This window comes from Nicotiana sylvestris, chromosome 2, assembly GCF_000393655.2.
Source record: "Nicotiana sylvestris chromosome 2, ASM39365v2, whole genome shotgun sequence".
Taxonomy (NCBI): domain Eukaryota; kingdom Viridiplantae; phylum Streptophyta; class Magnoliopsida; order Solanales; family Solanaceae; genus Nicotiana; species Nicotiana sylvestris.
The window spans coordinates 72,288,080-72,311,191 of NC_091058.1; the positions used below are offsets into that span (position 1 = coordinate 72,288,080).

The window sequence follows — 23,112 nt, forward strand, 5'->3', positions numbered from 1 at the left end:
AGATAGATGATGCATATAGAGATATGATCATTGAACCGACTCATTGGATAATTCCTAATGGTTAGAATTACCATAAACTGTCAATAGGATATTCTCTTAAAGAATGTGATGTAAGAGTTTCCTTTGACCTGAGATCGTCATAGTAATTGACAAGTTATTTATTGTATTTTGATACCAGACACCTATGGCCCCAGGGCGATAGTTGAAAGAATATTGGGTACGATTAAATACTTGTAGAATTCGTGATTGATCAAGATGAAATCTGTCAACTCTTGGTAATGAGTTTAAACTCCATGTTGTCATGAATTATAAATGACCAAACTAAGACCTTGGCCAGGGCAATTGAATGAAAGAAGAAATGAGTTTCCTAGGTCATTCAATGGTCGATTATATCTGACATGAACACATAGTTGATCGTCTATTAAGATTTGACAGTTGAACCATATCCTAGGGTGATCCAGAACTATAAGGACATGAGGAATTACTACATTATTCTTCTACTGGTTCGTGAGAGTAAATTGTATATTTCATTATATTCGATCGTTAAGGAGTGTTGCTAGACGTCACCCTTGATTAGTATATTGATGTGATCAATTTACTACCGGTTTAGTATTGAACCTATGGGGTCGCACACTAATAGGTGTTCTGATCTTTGCTAAAGGATTAGTTACTTTATTATTTGTTAATTAAATTAAAGAATTTAATTAGTCAAATAAATTTAGTTATTAGTCCAAATGAAATATTATTATATTCTTTGCTAGCACAGAGGATATAATTAATATTGTGAACAAATTGAAGTTTCTATTTAGAATAGAAAATAAATTATTTTTCTTGGTTGAAATATATTTGAGATATATATAATATGAATTAATATTAATATTGATTTATATAAAAGTTATATATATAATATTAATTAATTTACCAATTTGGAATTGGATAGGTAAAGTTCATAAAAGGACGTATGAATTGAATCCAACAATAAGTTGGATTGACCACAACTCCAATATTAAGTTGGATTGCTTCGGCAGTCACGTTTAGTTAAGACGTGATTTTAGAATTTTTGTACAATTCGATTCTGGTTTATTTTGGAATAAACTTTTACCCTAAATAAATTATTACCTCAATCAAATAGGAAAAAGGGTTTATAGGTGATGCTATATAAAGGGTGATTGAACAAAAATTTGCACAATATTTTCTTGAGAAGAAAAACACTTTGTGAAAGTGAGAGTGCAATACAAAGCCAAGAGAGAGAATACAATTACAAGAAAAGTGTTTCTTGTTCTTTTAATTTGAGTTGAGATTTTTGAGAAAAATTTCAACACAATACTTCGTTCAATTTTCTTCGCGGGTTTCATTGATCAAAGAGTTGATAGCAAGGGTCGGTCTCGGTGTGGATACGCATAGAGTCTTCGCACTATCGAAGAATTTAAACGAGACTTTCTTCACCAGGTACGTCTTAGATCCGATCTATTGACATTTAAATAAATTTTAAACACAAAAAGATATGTCTAGGATTGTTATTGTCTTCCGCTTGTGTGTTAAGAACACTTATATGTCATCCTTGAGGTTGTTGGGGTCAAAACAATCAGGCTAGTTGTTGCTTCCTTACGAACTCACCAACATATTCCCACCTTTTTTAAACAGAAAGCAAAAGTCTGAAAAGGCAGAGAAAGAAAATGAATGGAAGACCAATATCCTGCAGTTTTTTGAAAAACAAGGGAATGGGTATTCAGCTAAGCTTTCAGTTGCTGGTAGCAATTATCGTTGCAGTTCTAGTCATTACGGCTTTGTCCATCTCCAGAGGGATTACTGAAGCTCCAAAGTTAGTTGAGAAGCAGCCTCAAAAAAGGTCATTATTTAGCTGCAATTTCTATTCTGGCAAATGGGTTTTTGATAACCAGTCTCGCCCTCTTTATAGTGGGACGAATTGTTCGTTCATGGATGATGGAATGGCTTGTCAAAAGTATGGGAGGAAGAATCTTGACTATCTCTACTGGAAATGGCAACCCAATGATTGTGACCTTCCTAGGTACTAGTTTCTTTTTCTTTCTGTTTTTCCTCTATTTGTTCTCCTTTGGGATTATTGGGTGTTTATTGTTTTTGATTGTAATTTTGGTTTTGCAAAGATTTAATGCCACAGCAATGTTGGAGAAGTTAAGGAACAAAAGGGTTGTATACGTTGGAGATTCACTCAATAGGAATCAGTGGGTGTCTATGGTTTGCATATTAGAGTCAGAAATCCCTAATCATCTCAAATATGTTCATTATAGTGACTCTTTGGTCACCTTTAAAGCTATTGTAAGTTTCAAAAATCTATTATTCAAAACCCCATTTTGCTCTTTCCTTTGAATTTTGATTGCAGCTGAGTTTTATTAGCTTTTGTTTTTGAACATTGGTGAAGGAATACAATGCTACTATTGATTTCTACTGGGCACCATTGTTAGTTGAATCAAACTGTGACGATCCATCGTATCATCGTGTGGAAGAGCGCATAGTGAGAGTCAATATAGAGAAACATGCCAGAATTTGGCAAGATGCTGATGTGCTTGTTTTTAATTCCTATCTATGGTGGAGATTGAATTTGAAGGTTCTGTGAGTACATCTTTGCAACCTTTGGCCATTCATAAGAAACTATGTTCCTTAATTCTAGAACTTTAGGCATAAGGTGCTTCTTAATTATGATTAGGATTTTGTAATTTCAGGTGGGGATCTTTTGAAAGTGCAAATGCAAAGTATGAACATTTGGGGATGCTGCGTACATACGAGCTGGGGCTTCAAACATGGGCAGATTGGTTGGGTACTCATGTTAACCGCACCAAGACTAGAGTTTTCTTTGTTAGCTTGGCACCAACTCACAACAGGTATATAATATTGCTTCATCCGGTCCCAAATATTAGTCGATTAGCAAACTGAATTTGTTTCAACACATTAACAAGAAGTTACTGTATTAGTACTTTTTTCTCCAATTTACTCTTGCAATTCGAATTAGTGCATTGATAAATAAGTGTTGCATATTGGGAGATAAATGGTAGTTTAGACAACTACCTTACAACTAAACCTATTAACTAGTATCTTTCTTGACGGGTGTGCTAAAATCACTAGTCCATAAGCAGCATAATCGACTCATCGTTTTTACAAATGCCTTGGCTATTTCTAAAGAACCATTCCAACTTTAGCTCCCCCATCAACCCTTTCAAATAGTATATATTAATTGCATCTTTGAATGCATCAATATTTAACTTAGAACATGACAGCAGACTGTCTTATTCATACAGTTTCCTTTTTTTTTTTCTAAGCTGAACCGAGGGTGGTGGGATGGAAAGTCCAAGAAAATAAGAATAAATTAGTTGGAGTGATGTCAAGCCCCATTTAGGAACAAGTCTTTTGTGTTATGATATCATGTCATGAATCATCTTTTACTCTTGACTTCGGGTTTAAATACAACTAGTTGAATCTTAACTTTCAAATACTTTAGGGGTTTACACAAACTGACTAATAGTAGTACTAATTCACTATGGAAACATTTCAAACATAAAATGGCAGGGCAGAAGATTGGGGGAAAGCAAATGGTCAGAATTGCTACAGTGAAACAGAGCCAATTTCTAATGCAGAGTATTGGGGATCAGAATCAGATCCTGAAATGATGAGATTAGTGGAAGTAGCAATCAAGAAATTGAAAGAGAAGAGTGGTCTCAAAATAGATTTGTTGAACATTACTCAACTTTCTGAATATAGAAAGGAAGCCCATTCATCTATCTATAGAAAGCACTGGGATCCTCTGACAAAAGAACAGTTGGCAAATCCTAGTACTTATGCAGACTGTATACATTGGTGCCTTCCTGGTGTTCCTGATGTTTGGAATCACTTTTTATATGTATACCTTCTTTACTTGTGACCCATACAGAACGAGACTAATTGTTACAACAATAGTAAAAATGTAGAATTAGTTTATTCTTGAAAGGACTGAATGACTATCTCATTCCTTGGCTAAAATGATAAACCATGCTGTTGAAGGGAAAAAGCCTATACATGTTTATACCAAATCAATGAATGCAAGATGTATTTGCTTTTGTGCTCACTTTAATTTGTGACTTTTATAGCTAAATGGATCAGTTTGGTATAAATAGCGAGTGAGTAAGTTTTTTATTGTTGTTGTTAAGCACTCACGACTCAACAATGGATAGAGAGTACGCATTCCACATTTCATTTGAAACACTTACTGAGAAACAATCTGTGAATTGTCAAAGGTCTGTGTATTAATGATCTATATAATATTCAAATCAGCTTATGGATGGCTTATTTGTTATCCATGTTTGGCATTGTATGTTTTTCCAACATAGAAAACATATCGAATGTTTTAGATTCGTTTTTAAATAAGAGAATGGAATCTGCAGATTAGTATATAGATGAGAAAACATAACCCCTCTTCCCTTTTCTGGGTCTCTTGTAGTTTACATATAGTATTGTATTTAATGAATTGAATAATTCACAATCCATGTGTCAATTATCCGAAGAATGACACCATTGTTATTTCGGGAGTCAAATAATTTTTCTTTCAGTACAGAATTTTTTAAACCTTTTCAACTATAAAAATTGTGATTTGTAGTATATATTTCATGTAATTCTTAAATCTGTTTAAACTTTAGAAGAGCTAAGAAATCAAAGTACGAATTCATACAAAAAATAAATTGATGTGAAATTGCTAAAGCAAAAGACTGTTTTAGTGAAGTACGATTGTTGAGATGTGTTAAAGACTTAAAGTAAAGTACTCTAACTCTCAAATTGTTTTATAATAACACAGATGCAAAGCTTATTAAAACAATAAAATGTCAAAATTTACACTTGCATGTTGAAAATTAAATCGACGCGAGGTAGCTAGTGTAAACAGGAAGATTGTCTTGTACTTGTCCATCAGAAGTGATGGAAAATCTGGGACGCCATGTCTGGTCATTGTTCGACCTAATAGGACTCAAAATGCAGACACGTTAGCATTTTCTTATCATACCAAAGACCATTATCTTCTACTTCTGCCTAATTAATTAATTAGTTAATCCGATGGTCAATCCCAGCATGCTTTCTTTTATTTATTTACTGTTTAATTTGTATGCATCGATAGTATAAAATTAATTTATTTACATAACCAGATTACTAATAAAATATTACAAATAAATCTTTGTGATACCCATAAATTAGTAAAGATAAAAATAATACTAACTGATTTGCTATCTGTATACGATGAAATCGGAGGGTCCAATTTCTCGTCATTAAGGCGCTTCGGGAGATCACCTCGACGACTCGAGGCCGCGGCCGAGTATCCTCCCTCGAGGGTCGGCGACACTCGACCTCGGGGTAGTAATGATCACAGCTATAGTAGAAATGGAGAGTTCCCAAGGTATACGGCTAGGACTGACAGAGCCTAGTGGACTACTCTAAACCCGAATCAGGGCGTCATCCAGCTGTCCCATCTCCATATCTTTTTAATTAATGCATTTTGTATTATGTTGGGATTCCCCTCGTATATAAAGGGGATCTTTGTCATTTTGTAAGGGCTTGTTGCTTCAGTTGCTCCATACGGAATATACAAGAACATTCTCTCTACTCTCTAACATATTCTCTTGATATTATTGCTTCCATTTACTATCTTCATTATTGTTTATCATTTATTGTTTATCATTGGCTATAAAGAGCCTTCATTGAATTTATTATAACTGTTAGTCATACTTCGACTACCTTCGATAGCTCCCAGTCGAGCTCCGGAATCGACCTCGAGGCCCCCGAATCGACAAAGCTCGAGGCCCCGATAATTAACCTACCGATTTGGTTATCACCTTACTCCTTACTCTTATCTCGTCTCTAAATCTCACACATAGCATCATCTGCTTAACAACTAGCATAAAAATAGATCACGTATTTTTAGAGTCCCATAATCAAATTTAATTGTTATTACCATTTTCACGGTAAATAGTTTGGCACTCACCGTGGGGCTAAAAATAATAGTGATTATTTTCTTGCTGGTTTTACTATATAACGCAAGTTATCTTTCACGCTTTTTCTTTTCCAAGATCTTCGATTTTAGGTCGAAATGTCTAACTCAGTGAACGGAGGTGAAAATGACAATCTTGAAGACCACGGAGAAAACGATGTGGGTGTTTCAGGTGTTGGTGTGCCACCACGAAACCCTGTGAATGTACCAAAATCAATCCCCGTGGATGCGGTCTCGCGCGGCGCCTAATAGGTTGAAATAAGCTCACATACCAACAGGAGTATACACCAAGGAGATCTATAAGAAGCTCAGAAAACCCCAACCAGGGAAGAACAGGAGGTTATCCTTCATGTTATTTTTAAAATGTTGTAGGCACAACAGCTGGCTATTGCTCAGCTGCAAAGTCACCAGAAAACTCCCAGCACAGTAGCACCAGGGACAGCTCCCCCGACCGAATAGGTACCAAAGATATCGAGCAATAACGGGTCGATAGCCGACCCTGTCATCGTAAAGATGATTGAGGATCTCACAAGAAGGATCGAATCGAGCGAGAAAATGATCGAAGCCAACAATAAGAAGGTCGAGACTTACAACTCCAGGGTCGACCAAATTCTAGGGGCGCCCCCGATCTTGAAAGGTGTAGACTCAAAGAAGTTTGTACAGAAGGCGTTCCCACAGGAAGCGGCCTCGAAATGCATTCCGAAGAAGTTCAGAATGCCAGACCTTCAGAAATATAACGGTACCTCGAACCCCAATGAGCACGTTACTGCTTACACCTGTGCAGTAAAGGGCAACGACCTGAAGGACGATGAGATCGAGTTCGTCCTGCTGAAAAAGTTCGGAGAAACACTTTCTAAAGGGGCAATGATGCGGTATCATAACTTGGCCCCAAACTCTATAGACTCATTTGCCATGTTAGCAGATTCCTTCATAAAGGCACACGCCGGAGCCATCAAGGTGGCCACAAGGAAATCTGACGTCTTCAAAATCAATCAAAGGGAGAACGAGATGTTGCGAGAATTTGTATCTCGCTTTCAAATAGAACGAATGGAACTACCACCGGTCTTTGATGATTGGGCGGTACAGGCCTCACTCAAGGTCTGAATGAGCGAAGCTCAGTGGCTTCGAAGCAGCTGAAAGAGAATCTGGTCGAATATCCCGCCGTGACCTGGTTGGACGTCCACAACCGATACCAGTCAAAAATCAGGGTCGAAGATGACCACCTGGGAGCCCCCCTCCCCCTCACCCCGAGCTTAGTATACCCAAGCAGGCTCCTGGTGAAGGAGCCAAAGCCAAAAAAAGAAAGATATCAGCCATACACCGAAGACAGAAGGACTGCCCCGAGGCACAACCCACCTCATAACGATCGAAGGATAGACCGATCTTAGAATCCTCGGGGACTCATCAAAAGAGCCGGGTTCGATAGGAATGCAGGGCCAACAGGGGCACCTCGCTTATCAGTATACAACTTCAATGTCAATGTATCGGACATCGTGTTTGCCATCAGTAAAATCAGAGACGCCAGATGGCCCAGGCCTGTACAATCGTGTCACGCCCAAAAATCTGAGGAGCGCGACCGGCGCTCAACCGAGTAAACCCGACTGAGCAAGCCTGATAGGTTTCATTCTACCCAAACAACTTAATGATTAAATAGGAAATGGACTCCTTTAATCAGATTTAGTAAGTATTTCATTAACAACTTCCATTAGCAACTTAAATCATAATTATCAAAATATTACAAGTTTCATAAATCCTTGCCAAACATCAATATTTCTATTTAAATTCCAACACCCGACACTACCCACAACCTGTCTACGGAGCCTCTAAATACAACTGAAGAATAATACGGAAATGCCGGCAACAATTCACAAACAACACAACAACAACAACAACAACAACAACAACAATTCACAAAGAACAACAACAACAATTCACAAAGAATTTCTATAGCTATCAATACTATTTCCATCATATTCAACAACTCATATGCATTTTATGTCACCGCGATAATTGCCAATACAAGCCATATATGTTATTACCACAGTTGTTCCAACTGTATCATTTACGATTTCCTTCCATCATTTGTTTCTCAACTCTTACCACATAACATATCCACAATCAGACATTTGGTTTATTGCCAATTACGTACACCATTATATCGGGAGACTTAACCACGAACAATTAAATCATACCAATCACAAGAATTCCACAAATAATCCACGTAGATATCACATACCAAATATTCGTACACCGAACAAAATGACTTTACAAAGGTCAAAGTTAGTCATACATACCTCGTTCGAGCTTTCCTTAAGTTACTACGACGTTTCGAAAATTCTAGCAATCCCAATCTACTTGAGACATAACAAAATTAACAAATTCTAGCAATCCCAATCTACTTGAGACATAACAAAATTAACACAAATTAGGAAGGTATTCATGGTTTCAGCTCATTTGAGCTTTTTATCAAACACTAGTTGAGCATCTTGATTTTAAATTCCTTTTACAAGATTTTCTTCTTTCCCCAACCCAATCTTTACTTATTTATATTCATCAACCTTCCCACAAACCTAATTTGTACATGCATATATACATAATACTATTACCCCAAGAATCATACCCCAATAACCCACCTCACAATCTCTACAATACCAACACAACCTAGGTTAGGCACCTATGACTTCCAATCCCCATCCCATGAGTTACAATACTTAATCCATACTCATATTTCCATAATAACTCCATATATGTAAGTCTAAGGTGTAGGATTACCTCTTGTAGACCAAATCTTGAAAGACAAATTTGGGGTGTTCTTGAGATTTTGAAGAAACCCTATGAAACCCAATCAAAATCATGTTGTAACTAGTGATTGAGAAGTGAAATCACCATGAAAACACACTTAAAAACTCACCTTAGGTGTGCAATTGGATGCCTTGGTCGAGTTGGGGGTGTAGAGGAAGCCCTAAGCTTGATAAATGACTCAAATTCTCTTATTTCCGGTCTTTAGAATATTTAAAAACCTTCCAGGCGCGCGAGCTCGCGCTATGTTCGCGCGCGCGAGGTAGAATACTCAGCATAATGCTCGACTTCGCGCTAGAGACACCTTCCCGGTAAAATGGTCATACCTTTCCGTATACACCTCCAAATGACGAACGGTTTATTGAGTTGGAAACTAGACTCAAAGGGATTTAATTTGATAGGTTATGCATCACACAAATCCTTATATAACTGGAGATATGATCGTTCAAAGTGAGGTCTTGTGCGCACTCATTTACAGATTTCGTCTAATATGAAACTTAACTAACTTGGCTTAGACTTAGGCCTCTCCTTAGACCCCAATTTACCTCTAATATGAATTATATGCTTATTAACATATCCAATTGATACCCATTATATCATGAATCCTCATTTGCACACAAAATGAAATAATTAGCCTACCTTGGCACGACGAAATCTCAAATTACTTGGAAAAATTTTCCGGGGCTTTACATTCTCCCCCCCCCTTAGGATCATTCGTCCTCGAATGAGGATCAAGATTCACTCATTAGTCATCCTTATATAACTTCTGCTTTTTCGCATTATGAAATATATCAACAGCCCCGAATTTGGCTAACTCCTTAAATTTTCGAAAATTTCGGCAGAGTTCCCTTTGTAACTAGGCCTATCCACCTGTCAGAGAATCACCCAAAACCATCCTAAAAACTCATCCATAGCTCGACAAAACACCATAATGTATATATCAATGACAAGAATCTCAGCATTACAAACACTACTTTATCACAATGATACCTGGGCATGGACTGCACATTTTTAAATCATATCACCTAGAAGGTACCTTTCAAATCAAAACCAACTACTATGCAATCAAGAGAAAATATTTTATTCTCACAACACTCTCGGCCCTCAATGGCCTCTCATATCAACAGACTTCGCTAGAACACATTCACGAGAGTAATTTCGAGCCCTAAACTTACTTAACAAGGATAACAATTAGATATTTCGCATAAGCTAACCATCCACTAACTTCACCTTCAATAATTTCCACCGGAATGAAACACAATGATATCCACCTACCTTCTTAGACATAGACATATGAATCCACAAGATATATGGCAGACAATTATGGGAACACTTCATACTCCTAGTGCGGCCTAATGTGGAATACACTTATGCAATCTTTATTCTCACATAACATCTTCAGGGGAAAATATTGAGAATAACCTGCTCACCCTCCAAACTCTAAATCCCTAGGCGAACACTCACACTAAACCCATGATGACCTTCAGCAATTACTCTAAGATGTGCTATTATAAACTGACCATAAAAATACATATCAAATATATATGTGATCACACTGCGAAGCTTCCTATTTGACTTGTATGATCTTACAATACCCAATGGACCTAATATAATGAGGAACAATAGAGTTCAAGATTAGGCTGGAGCTATTCAGGAATCCATTAATGAACTGAGTAGAGTTTTTTTTTTTGAGGTTATATGCTAAGGGACACGAAAGTTACGACTAATAATGCTAACATGGTTAATTACTGTGACGAAGTCAATTATTACACAAATGAGGCATAGGTGTAAGTAATACATTGGTAATAGGAATCATTAAGGAGGAATATTCAAGTACATGACCCAGTCGTTTCCTAGGGTGAAGGGAAAATCAATTCATTCTCTGGTACCTTGAATGCGATATAGGATTCAAAATACATGAAGTGGAATTACACTCTTGACGTTAGCTGACACAAGGAATCTATGTCGTAAGCCCATGAGAATGAAAATGAAGTTGAACACTTATGAGATTGCCATATTTCAAACAGCTTAACCCATCCTGATAGTTGATCCTATATGATAGAACTAAAGATACGACAACTTGTCTTCCAAATCAATATGCTCATGATATGTGCAAAAATCTGAGGGCATCTAATCTCACCCCTCTTTCACGAGTAAAACCACATAGCTCGGACATCTAAATGTTGGGATGAAATCATGTACTGGTTAGAGGCATTTTAATAGTAAACATGATGCCCCGGGGAGAAAGACAAATGACACTCTTATTCACCCAAGGAGGTGTAATACCAAGGGTAGCAAAACTCCCCTCTCATGACAATGATATAGTCAATTATTCTAGAGGTCGAGTGAGAAGAAAGCCACATAACCCATCCAATCCGACCCATTTAAGACTTTAGAAAAAGGTATACACTTTGATTTGAAATTATGGCAATTAAATCTCGAACTTTAAGGAAAATCATTACTCACTTTTTTTTTGAAATCCAAGAGACAAGCCCTCGTAGTCCTAGAAAATCGTCAACAATGGCAATAAAGTACTTAAAACCATTACGAGTTGGTATGAAACAAGGCCTCAAAGTGCCCACATGGATAAGTTCGAATGAATAAGACGTCTTAATGCATTTATCGAGGAGAAGTAACCTGGGTTATCTAGTCACATGGATAAGCAGAGCAGGTAAATGGTTGTTAGAAGAACACCTACAAAGAATACCAACAATAATTACTTATTCCAACTAAAGGAATATGCCCCCTTCCTTAATGCTACCAGACTTCCTCTTTGATGCCATGAAACATAAATGAATTTTACAATGAGAGTTAATCAGATGAAATAGATATTAGTGTAGCAAATGTATAGCTCTGGAATTATAAAATCCAATTATGTTTAGCAAATCTACTTCATAATGAAGCACTACAACACACTTCCACACAACCAGCTATTGCAAACCACTTTGGGAGATGCTATAAGACTTAACGGAGAGAAAGGCTTTGACATATAAATGTGTTACTAGGTGTATTTCTCCTTTGTCAACCCAAAACCTAAAGGCGGGAGTTAGACTGATAAGCAGATCGTTGGACTAGCACAAGTGTAGATAATCCATTATCGGAAAGAGATCATTCAATTTCAGTAATTGCGGTATGCTATCAACCCTTGATGAACTTGAAGTGATATGAGATCCTAATGAGATAGTATAGAATAATCATTGAGGGTTTGCAGATGTTCATAATGAGTTCTTCATGGATTTTAACTTGAGAACTACCCATATGCTAATGAAATACAGAAGAATATGAGAAATAGACGTTGTGCTATAATAACCCCCAAATGTGTGCTTGGTCTTGACGGAGAGCCTAGTAAGGGTCCTTACGAGATAGAAAGTGTTACAATGACTCATAGAAGGATATGTTCTCTCATGGTTATCGAACAAGTGTAGGGAAACTGGCACAATGAATTCACTAACTAAAGAACACAATGAACATATGTTATGGAGGTGTAAGGAGAAGGTAAACATTTGTTATGAGATGGACATGCTTCTGCTATATTAACTCCCAACTGCAATATACGACCATGCCATGAGCAACCACAATACTAGGACAAAATGAGCTACTTACTACGGCACGTCCCAAGTGGACATGAAAGTTATGGCGACACATGATCTTCCTATGACGTGGATATGAGGATCTCAAATTTCAGAGAGACTTTATGCACACGGTGACCATTTCGATTGACATGCACTCACGTGAGGTGTTAAGGTATGCTCTTATGTTACCAGGCAGTGAGAAGTTTTCATGATGATATTCACAAGAGAGTAGATTGACTGTTCAAACCATATAAGCCATATACATAACTGAGTAAAAGAGTGACTCGAGCAGGATCGCAACGCTGGGACGCTTTGCATGGAACTTGACACCACATAGGTAAACTATACGACAGTGCAAATATAGGCACAAATGAGTAGATTTTGTCCATTTAAATAAAAGATTCTATAAGAAATTCATCGGATATAGTCCCTTGGTGAGAATTTAGGAAAAGCAAGTGGGAAGTATCAATCTTAGAGTTATAACTCAATTCAAGGGCATAATTATAGAACTTAATTCCACAAGAATGTAAATAAGAGAATTCATAATAGAGTGGATTCACGAATAGTGCGTCTCGTTCAAAGAGTCGATACACGCAATGTTTTGTTATTCAACACCTTGTTAAGACCATGTTTATGAGAACTCTTCAATATGGATGTACATATACAATGAGTAGAAATTTTCATTTGACTCCCTTAATGACGTTAGGTTGATAGGGCAATAGCTTAATCGATACTCATCGACTCCACATCCCTAACGTACGTAGGTAACATACTGATATACTATATGATCTGATGGTGAAGAGACATCAATAGGGACAAGGACAGTCCCCTCTTAGCGATATGTTTTACCAATCCGTCCATAACTCAATACATTCTCCTACAAGTCCTTGGGCAATCCACTCGGACTCAATGGTGGGATCAATCCCTCTTTTCATGCTTCTAATTCGCGGATTATGGTATCAAGGTTACCAATCTTGAGAATAAGACTTAGAGAGGAATTCAGCTCTCTAACTTGAGATCTATCGCACGATTGGAGTATCAAAGAAGGGTGAAATTCCTAAATGTCCGAATAGCCTCCAACTTATAGATGTGGTCGACAACACACCGATAAGAAGGACTCTACTAGACACGGCTCCGAGACATCCTAGGACACTTTAAACCTTAGGTTCTGATACCAAGTTTGTCACACCCCAAAATCTGAAGAGCGCGATCGGCGCTCAACCGAGTAAACCCGACTGAGCAAGCCTGATAGGTTTCATTCTACCCAAACAACTTCATGATTAAATAGGAGATGGACTCCTTTAATCAGATTTAGTAAGTATTTCATTAACAACTTCCATTAGCAACTTAAATCATAATTATCAAAATATTACAAGTTTCATAAATCCTTGCCAAACATCAATATTTCTATTTAAATTCCAACACCCGACACTACCCACAACCTGTCTACGGAGCCTCTAAATACAACTGAAGAATAATACGGAAATGCCGGCAACAAGGCTCCGATTGTACCTTACACAAATACCAAAATAAAACTCCGGGAAGAAAAGCGGCATGAGCCACGCAGGGCCCCGAGAGGAAAGGGGCTCACCAATACAACTGACGAAAAGTGGAGGAGGTGCTACTACCGATGGACTGGAGTACCTGCTATGGATCCACCTACAATCATAACATGAATGTAGCGCCCCCGGCAAAAGGGACGTCAGCACATTTGAATTGTACTAGTATGTATGAACAAACTTGCCCTAAGTAAACTCAAACCATACACAAGTAACAAGTAGTAATGGAACCAACAATCAAATAAACATGAAAGAAAACCATCAAGCCAAACAAGTTACAATCTCTCCATTTCCCTTTCAACATTTTCACATCAATGATTTCACAACTTTCTCATATTTTCATTTCAATAGTGATTTCGATCACGTTTCCACCCTTATTACCTCGGCCACCCTTATCACCACAACCCACACCTTATTACTTCGTGTTGCGGCGCGCAACCCGATCCCATCGAACAATCACAATTCACAAACAACACAACAACAACAACAACAATTCTCAAAGAATTTCTATAGCCATCAATACTATTTTCATCATATTCAACAACTCATATGCATTTTATTTCACCGCGATAATTGCCAATACAAGCCATATATGTTATTACCACAGTTGTTCCAACTGCATCATTTACGATTTCCTTCCATCATTTGTTTCCCAACTATTACCACATAACACATTCACAATCACACATTTGGTTTATTGCCAATTACGTACACTATTATATCGGGAGACTTAACCACGAACAATCAAATCATACCAATCACAAAAATTCCACAAATAATCCACATAGATATCACATACCAAATATTCGTACACCAAACAAAATGACTTTACAAAGGTCAAAGTTAGCCATACATACCTCATTCGAGATTTCCTTAAGTTACTACGACGTTTCGAAAATTCTAGCAATCCCAATCTACTTGAGACATAACAAAATTAACACAAATTAGGAAGGTATTCATGGTTTTAGCTCATTTGAGCATTTTATCAAACACTAGTTGAGCATCTTGATTTTAAATTCCTTTTACAAGTTTTTCTTCTTTCCCAAACCCAATCTTTACTTATTTATATTCATCAACCTTCCCACAAACCTAATTTGTACATGCATGTATACATAATACTATTACCCCAAGAATCATACCCCAATAACCCACCTCACATTCTCTACAATACTAACACAACCTAGATTAGGCACCTATGACTTCCAATCCCCATCCCATGAGTTACAATACTTAATCCATACTCATATTTCCATAATAACTCCATATATGTAAGTCTAAGGTGTAGGATTACCTCTTGTAGACCAAATCTTGAAAGACAAATTTGGGGTGTTCTTGAGATTTTGAAGAAACCCTATGAAACCCAATCAAAATCATGTTGTAACTAGTGATTGAGAAGTGAAATCACCATGAAAACACACATAAAAACTCACCTTAGGTGTGCAATTGGATGCCTTGGTCGAGTTGGGGGTGTAGAGGAAGCCCTAAGCTTGAGAAATGACTCAAATTCTCTTATTTACGGTCTTTAGGATATTTAAAAACCTTCCAGGCTCGCGAGCTCACGCTATGTTCGTGCGCGGGAGGTAGAATACTTAGCATAATGCGCGACTTCGCGCTAATGTTCGCGCTAGAGACACCTGCCCAGTAAAATGATCATACCTTTCCGTATACACCTCCAATTAATGAACGGTTTGTTGAGTTGGAAACTAGACTCAAAGGGCTTTAATTGGATAGGTTATGAATCACACAACTCCTTATAGAACTGGAGATATGATCGTTCAAAGTGAGGTCTTGTGCGCACTCATTTACAGATTTCGTCTAATATGAAACTTTTCTAACTTGGCTTAGACTTAGGCCTCTCCTTAGACCCCAATTTACCTCTAATATGAATTATATGCTTATTAACATATCCAATTGATACCCATTATATCATGAATCCTCATTTGCACACAAAATGAAATAATTAGCCTACCTTGGCACGATGAAATCTCAAATTACTTGGAAAAATTTTCCAGGGCTTTACAAATCAGATCCTTCACAAAGGAACCATAACTTAGTGTGTGAATTTCACAACACACACGGACACAGGACCAAGGATTGTTGGCAACTCCGGGAGGAAGTGGCCCAGTTACTCGACAATGATCACCTTCGGGAATTCCTCAGCAACAGAGCCAAAAATCAATTTCGAGAAAGAGAAACAACCAAAAAGAACAAAGCGGACGAGCCGCAACATGTCATCCACACGATCTTTTGAGACAATTGCCGCTAGACGAAACACCAAAGTCTCCACCGGCAAAAGGGACTAAGAAATAAACCAATGATAAGATAGCAACATGAGACACGCCCTCGGCTATATCCGAATAAAGGACTGTACCGCGTCCTCCAAACGAATGTCGAGGTTCAAAAGCACCATCACCACTAAGGTATAACCATCTCCCTGTTCATTTTATATTTCATGCTAACCTTTGTTCAGGCGCCAGACCGAAGCAGTCAAAACGCTAACCCATCTCGAAGACCTTAAGGTTTTAAAGCATCTGTTGTACTCTTTTCCTTCGGCCAAGTTTTTATCCCGAAAAGGGTTTTACCAGCAAGATTTTTAACGAGGCAACATCTATATGCTACCTAAAGAAGACTCAACAAATATTCAAGGTTTCTTTTGCAATCAACCTCGAACTCTGGGGGGCATCCCCCAGGAAATCCATCCACTCGGAAAGACCAAGAAATGCCAAATGTGGTCCCAATAGGAAAATGATGTATCAAGCCAAACGGTCGAACGAACTGTGTCCGTATATCCGGGCCTCCGACGGCAAAAACATGTACACTTGTACCAAGTAATCAAAGAATATATTTTATCTAAGCATTTCACACTCCAGAAGGAAGCTCGGCCTTTTTTGCAAAAAACTGGTCCAAAGCCAAAAGACGACCCGAACACACGGGGACTGGCATCAACAACTCACAAGCACGATCCTCGAGTTGGAGCTTTGAGCTCGTAAGCCCCCAATGAGGCAATAGTGAGATCACATTACGGCTCCAAATCCAGAAGATAACCCGAACACTCGGGGACTAGCATCTAAAATTCAAATGACCTCCGGGTCGAAAATTCCGAAATTGTAAGCCCTCAATGAGGCAATACCAAGTTTGCAAGTAATGGCTCCCGAGTTAAGAAACCCTTGACGACTCGGGGACTGCCGTCAAGCGCCACCTCCATTGACTCATCAAAACCCGAGGTCTTAAGGCCACACGCGGGCAGTCTCAATCTTGTAAGACCTACATAAGGCAACAACAATAACTGTAAGACCTCAAAGGCATGTAAAACTTGTAAGACCTTACTAAAGGCATAAACCCGATCTCAAAGTTTCGGCTATATATCGAACTGGTAAGACCCCTAAAAAGGCATACCCTCGATATAGATGCCGAAACTACTTCATTCGGGACTTAAAGGCTCTTGACGAACACAAATGACTCCGGTCATAAGGTTGTACCAGCCAAACAAACGCAACTCGGGGACGCCCGACCGTCGCTACAAAATCACAGGCCTTCAATTACTTCGAATCTACTTCGAAAAGAGCCGGTTAAATAGGCTACCCTCAACATAGGCAAAAGAGCTTCGACCATGTCAGCTCCAAATAACAGGCTTTGAGATACTTAGCCTTCGATCCAAACCTCCCGATGTGCTCGATTATCGCCATAGAACGACTCATAATCGAGGTTTTTTATCGAACCGTCGAAAAGTCAGGCAAAAATTATTTCAAAAAGTCCTTAACGAGGAAAAAATAAAGCCAATAAAAGGTCGCTTCGACCCAAGGTGTAAAAGCCATTATCTCCAGCCCACACTAAAAGGCCACATCGGCCCAAAACGTAAGAGTCATTGTCGCCAACCCACACAAATCCAAAACTTGAGGGTCGAATGAGCTCGAGTCGAAACCCGACTCGGAGACTGAACCCAAAATAGTTAATTAAATATGCCTAAGAGCAAAGAGTAAGATCCATTGTCGCCAACTTGATAAGCCTCAGGGCCACACATATAAAAGGTCGCTTCGACCCAAGGTGTAGAGCTATTGTCGCCAGCCCGCACAAATACAAAACTTGAGGGTCGAATGAGCTCGAGTCGAAACCCGAACTGTAGAGTGAACCCAAAATAGTTAACTAAAAAGGTCGCATCGACCAAATGCGTAAGAGCCTACGGGCCGGCCTAATGAGCCCAGGGCCATATCACGAGTCTAAGGATTTCTACCAATTCAAAGGCCAATTGATCTGGCTAAAATCTCAGCAAACAGAAACTCAAAAGATACAAAATTGCGAGGTTTCCCCCTTATACATACATGTAATAAAATACAAGCTCCATTTATAGCATACTATGAAAGTTCTATACATAGAGACAAGAAAGTAAACAAAAGTCCCCCTTGGGGACAATGGCACGATGGCCCCATCCTCGCCATCTTCAGCATCAGACAAAAGGTACTTGGCATCGTACTCCTCTGCCTTGGCTTGCTTGATCTCTTCCGAAAGATCGAAACCTCATGGCATGAATTTCCTTAAGAGTTTCCCACTGAGATTTGCACTTCATGTACTCTTTACTACTACTCGCACGACCAAGGGTTCTCCTTAGCTTAGCTCTAGCAGCGGCAACACTCTTCAAATTGGCCGCCACTTTCTAGCTTGCCCTAGTGCCACTCATTACAGCCTCGGCTCGGGCATTCACCACCTCGTCCTTCACCTTCGAAAGCTCGGACTCGAGCCTTGAGATCATATTTGCTCGGACAGAATCGTTCGCACAAGCACTCGGACTTGCATCTTGAGGGCAGAAGCCTTAGCCAAAGAACTCTCTTTGGCTGCAACTTGGGCATCTGCATGAGCCCGTAGCTCGTTAAACTCACGTTTGGCTCGGCCAACTTCACACCAAAGTCGTTCCAGCTCCTCCGTTTTACTCTCCAACTGAAATATCGAAACATTAATCTCCAAAAATGAAAGGAGGAGCATACGTCACCATGAACTACCGGATACCTGTCTTTCAAAGCGGCTCTCGCAACTCTGGCTTCGATCCGCCTCACACCGCAGGGATACCAGCTCGCTTTCCTTTCCAGTGCAAAGAAGCTTACAAGATTTCTCCCTATCCGAAGCTTTCTGCAACATATCCTCATAGTGAAGCCGAGCCGCTGAGCCTCGCCAAAGGCCGAGCCAATGTCCGATGGCTTAATGTCCCCCGAAGCGCCTTTGGTATGAAAAGAAGGAGGCACCACGTGCTCCTCTCCCTTCGAAGTACCCTCAGCAGAAACGGGGTATGTCCTTTCGAAAACCAAGGCCTCCGATATCGAATGATCGGTCGAATCACCTATTTTGAACAGCTAAGAAGGACTTGCCCCGCTGCGAGCCTCCTCACACCCCGGAGACCCTTTTCGTTTATCATCGACCCTCGACCCCGAGGTCGACAGTCTCTCCTCCTCCCCCAGAGGGCACGGCCTCATCTCGAAAAAATCTCTAATATCTGCGGCGGCTAAGTTAGTATGCTAAAAACAAAAATACTATTTTGGGGAAATAAGCCACCAAGCGCCTACCATGATGTTTTGACTCCCATCTCCCCTTGTATAGGTATCTCCACCTGTACTTATCATAGGTCAAACAAGCTGCCAGCTTATGAGACCACCCATCCAAATCAGGGACCTCATTCGGCAACCAAGGAGTCGCTACAAAAAATGAAACAGAAAAAGGGCGTTGTGGAGCCTGCCTCTAGACAAAGTGTTAAAAATACAGGTATGACACTTACGTGTGAAATTCCATTTCTCAGGAAATGGCAGAAACTCTCCAGGAATGATATCGATCGTCCAGCTCGAACAAATCGACTCATCAATCATCAGTCCTCGTTCTCTTCGCCGTCAACGGCAGGAGACCGGGTGGATCGACACTACAAAGTAATCAAACCCCGATAACGCAGCGGCCGATATAACCTCACGAGATGACTGAGGGTAAATTCGAGCTCGCCCTTATCTGCAAAGTACCTTATTGTCTGCGCTATCTTCCAAAGGGATGGGTGAGCCTGTGCCAAAGTAACCTGGTGTCTCCGACAGAACTCAAGCATGACCCAACTGGGGGGACCCGATGTAAAGGGACGCGTATACACACTCAAATATCCCTCGACGTGCGTCATGATGCTCTCCTCAGAGGAAGGTACTTGCAATATCACTTCTTCTCCCCATCCACAGTCTTTTCTGATCATTTCGAGGTGTTCCTCCCCTACTGATGAGATGAACCTCGACGCATGCTGCCGATGTCTTTGAACGTTGGGAGGTCTCTCCAACATAAAGTCTCTCCTCGAGACAAAGCATCTTGAGGCTGGCTCACCAGGCATCGGCGGTGTACCACCAACGGGACGCGGAATAGAGGCAGAACTCCCCTCTCCTTGATGGGCAGATGTCGACGTAGCAGTCATGGCTACGATTAAATAAGAGGAAGAGGATATAGATTTGGGCAAAGATTTTGAGTTGAAGCGACGGGAGAACTAGCACAAAACACCAAGTTCTATGGAAGAAATAGTTACTCAGAGCAGCAGAATCTCCATTGGAGAAGCAAGTGAATGAATATATAGGGGCAAAGCAGCGGCTGCTCGCCTACCCAGAGAGCCAATTAATTATGGTCATGATAACGTCACCTTTTCCTTGGGAAATGTACTGACAGGACTACCCCGGGGGTCCCTTTATCAGATCATACGAATGCTGCTATCCCACGAAAGTCGAAAGGCATCAAGACCTTGAAGGTTTCTTGATATCACAAGCACCGGCCCCAAAGAAGCTGTCGATCTAACTTTCAGACAGGACCCAATTTCGGGGTCCCGATCGTTCCAAATATGGGCTCCAAAGAGCTAATATTAAAATTCAAAGGTTAACTCCGCAAGAGGGGAGGGATATAAAGAATGGAAAGACTTGGGGCAGAAAAACCCTTTTGCATTAACAAAAATAAATTTACTAGGGGCGTCTTTACAAGACTCATTCCCCCGGGAGTACATACACGGAAAGAAAAAAGAAAAAGAGCAAAGCAACACAAGGTCTACTCTTCATTGCCACTATCCTCTGAATCATCTCCAGGATCCTCATATGGAGCGATCAAGAGTGCCGACTTTCTCTCCAACTCTTGGGCCTCCTCAATCTCGGCTGAAAGATCGACACCTCTGGCTCTGACCCCCTCCAAGGCTTCCCTCCTCGCCTTCGCTCTAGCATGGTCGATAGCCCAAGCCAGTTTCAGATTGGCCTCTATCGATATATTACGGGCTATTTGATTCGCCGTGGCTGCGTCCTGCAGATAAGTAGCAACTTTTCCTTGGATCTCGGACTTGGCCGCAATCAGCACAACAACCTCCTTTCGAGCATTTTGGAGAAGATCATGGGTCGATACCAACTCCGAAGCTGCTAGCCCATTTCATTCCCTCAGCCCGAGGATCTCCACATTCATCTGCCCGATCAGCGAATCCCTTTGCCCGATCTACAAGGGGAAAGATAAGCTAGTTAGTATCGGCTTATGGGAACAAAGGTAAAATTCACGCATGGCAAATACCTGCTCAGCAAGATCAGCTTTTTCTCGGAGTGCTCCCTCCAAATCAGCCATGAGCTCGCCTGACTCTTTCTCCTTTCGAGCAGAGTAAGCCTCCGACTTTCGCAGTCCCAAGGTCAGCCTCTCAAGCTCCATTTCACGGCATGAAAGCTCCCCATGAAGCCTGGAGAGGGCATGATCATACATCTCCATACACTATGGAAAAACAAAAGAGTTAGAAGAATGAAGAAAAATGCTCGAGACTAAAGGAAATATGCATAAAATAGCTATCACCTGCTACTGGAACCTCTCCACTGCCTTGACGGCGTCGGGAGTGTCAAGATCGATGTTCTCGCTAACATCATCAAGAATGTTGCCAAGCGCTCCTCCCCCCTTTAGAGGACCCCCGACTTTGGGGGTATTCGCATCCCTTAGCTCCCTTGACGAGAATTGAGGGCCCGAACTGAAATCACCTATGTCATAGATGTCCCCGATAGGCAATTCCTGTCCTTGAAAAGCTCCGGGTCCCGACCCTTCAGGACCAGCAACAACGGTCCCCCCAGCGAAAACTACACCAAATCCGGTCATGGGATCTGAGACCACATTGACACCATCCTAGAAGGTCTTCGATGCACGGGGCTGACCTGAATCGGCCGTTCCCAATTCGGCAACCTCCTGCCAAGGTGCCTGTGAGGCTCCCGCGCCCGACCTTATTCTCCATACCAACCGGCACTCGCCCTCGTCACCATCCTCATCCTCAACGTCGAGGCTTGCTTTGGAAGTTGAATCTGAGGTCCTAATAATGGCTCGAGGCTCGCGTGACTTAAGTTTCTTTGCCACGGGAGGATCGACAACCGCCTTACCTTTCCTTTTCTTTCCCTTGGCAGGCTCTGAAGTCTCCATCTCGCCGCCAGGGGTGACCTCATCCACATCTCTCGCCGAGGCCTACACGAGCACAGTGACCGTAACTTATCAGTATAAAGGATACGGGGAGAAACATAAGGCTAAGACATAGGTGGCAAGGAAATTTTACCATGATTCTTGGCCACACACCGCTTTTTATCCAGGTCGGGCCAAGACTGAACAAGATATGGGAACGAGGTGTCCAACCGTTCGATCCATCCCAGCATATCCGAGACCTCTTCGGGATACTAAGCGGTAGCTGCAGAAACCAAAAAGAGGTCATTTTTCCAGAAGAAAGGAAAGAAAATCACAAAACATGTTCGAGGGAAAAAATGTTTACGCTGTGCGTTCCACTTCTTCAGGAAAGGCATCCTCCCGGTCGGAATGATGTCCGAGGTTTTCACCCAGATGAACCTACTCATCCACCCTCGATCCTTGTCCTCGTCGGTGTTCGAGAAAAATAATTTTTTGGATCGGTGGTGAAGCCTAATCAAACCTCGATAAAATCGAGGGTTGTACAACCTAATCAAATGGTTGAGGGTAAAGGTCCCGCCCTCAACCCCATTGGAGAAATGGCGAAGCATCAAGATTATCCTCTAGAAATAAGGATAGATTTGACCGAGCGTCACTTGGTATTTGTCACAAAAATCGAGGATAATCGCATCTATCTCCGGGGGAGGAGATTTAGAAGGATCGACAGGACCCAAAGTGAATGGGTAAGTATATACATGAAAACCAGCCTTGTAATCCGTTATGTTCTCATCGGGCTTGGAATCTC

At 40.5% G+C, this 23,112-nt stretch overlaps 1 protein-coding gene across 2 annotated transcripts; it reads left to right on the forward strand.

Annotated features, from left to right (window-relative positions):
- The first annotated feature begins 1,602 nt into the window (after positions 1-1,602).
- LOC104233628 (protein trichome birefringence-like 34) lies at positions 1,603-4,105 on the forward strand. 2 transcript variants are annotated; one of them, XM_070167421.1, is made up of 6 exons: positions 1,603-1,849; positions 1,919-2,029; positions 2,127-2,298; positions 2,402-2,592; positions 2,703-2,861; positions 3,544-4,105. In XM_070167421.1, the coding sequence occupies exons 1-6, from the start codon at positions 1,677-1,679 to the stop codon at positions 3,893-3,895; spliced, it is 1,158 nt and encodes a 385-aa protein (XP_070023522.1). In that variant the 5' UTR covers positions 1,603-1,676; the 3' UTR covers positions 3,896-4,105. The 2 variants fall into 2 exon arrangements, with proteins under 2 accessions (XP_070023522.1, XP_009785353.1); XM_009787051.2 differs by having other exon boundaries at positions 1,603-2,029.
- Positions 4,106-23,112: the final 19,007 nt, after the last annotated feature.

Bases quoted from the DNA above. Each gene is read 5' to 3' on its own strand.
- LOC104233628 (XM_009787051.2), top strand. From the start codon at position 1,677: ATGAATGGAAGACCAATATCCTGCAGTTTTTTGAAAAACAAGGGAATG. The intron at 2,030-2,126 runs GTACTAGTTTCT...GGTTTTGCAAAG, and splicing joins AATGATTGTGACCTTCCTAG to ATTTAATGCCACAGCAATGT. The intron at 2,862-3,543 runs GTATATAATATT...ATAAAATGGCAG, and splicing joins TTGGCACCAACTCACAACAG to GGCAGAAGATTGGGGGAAAG.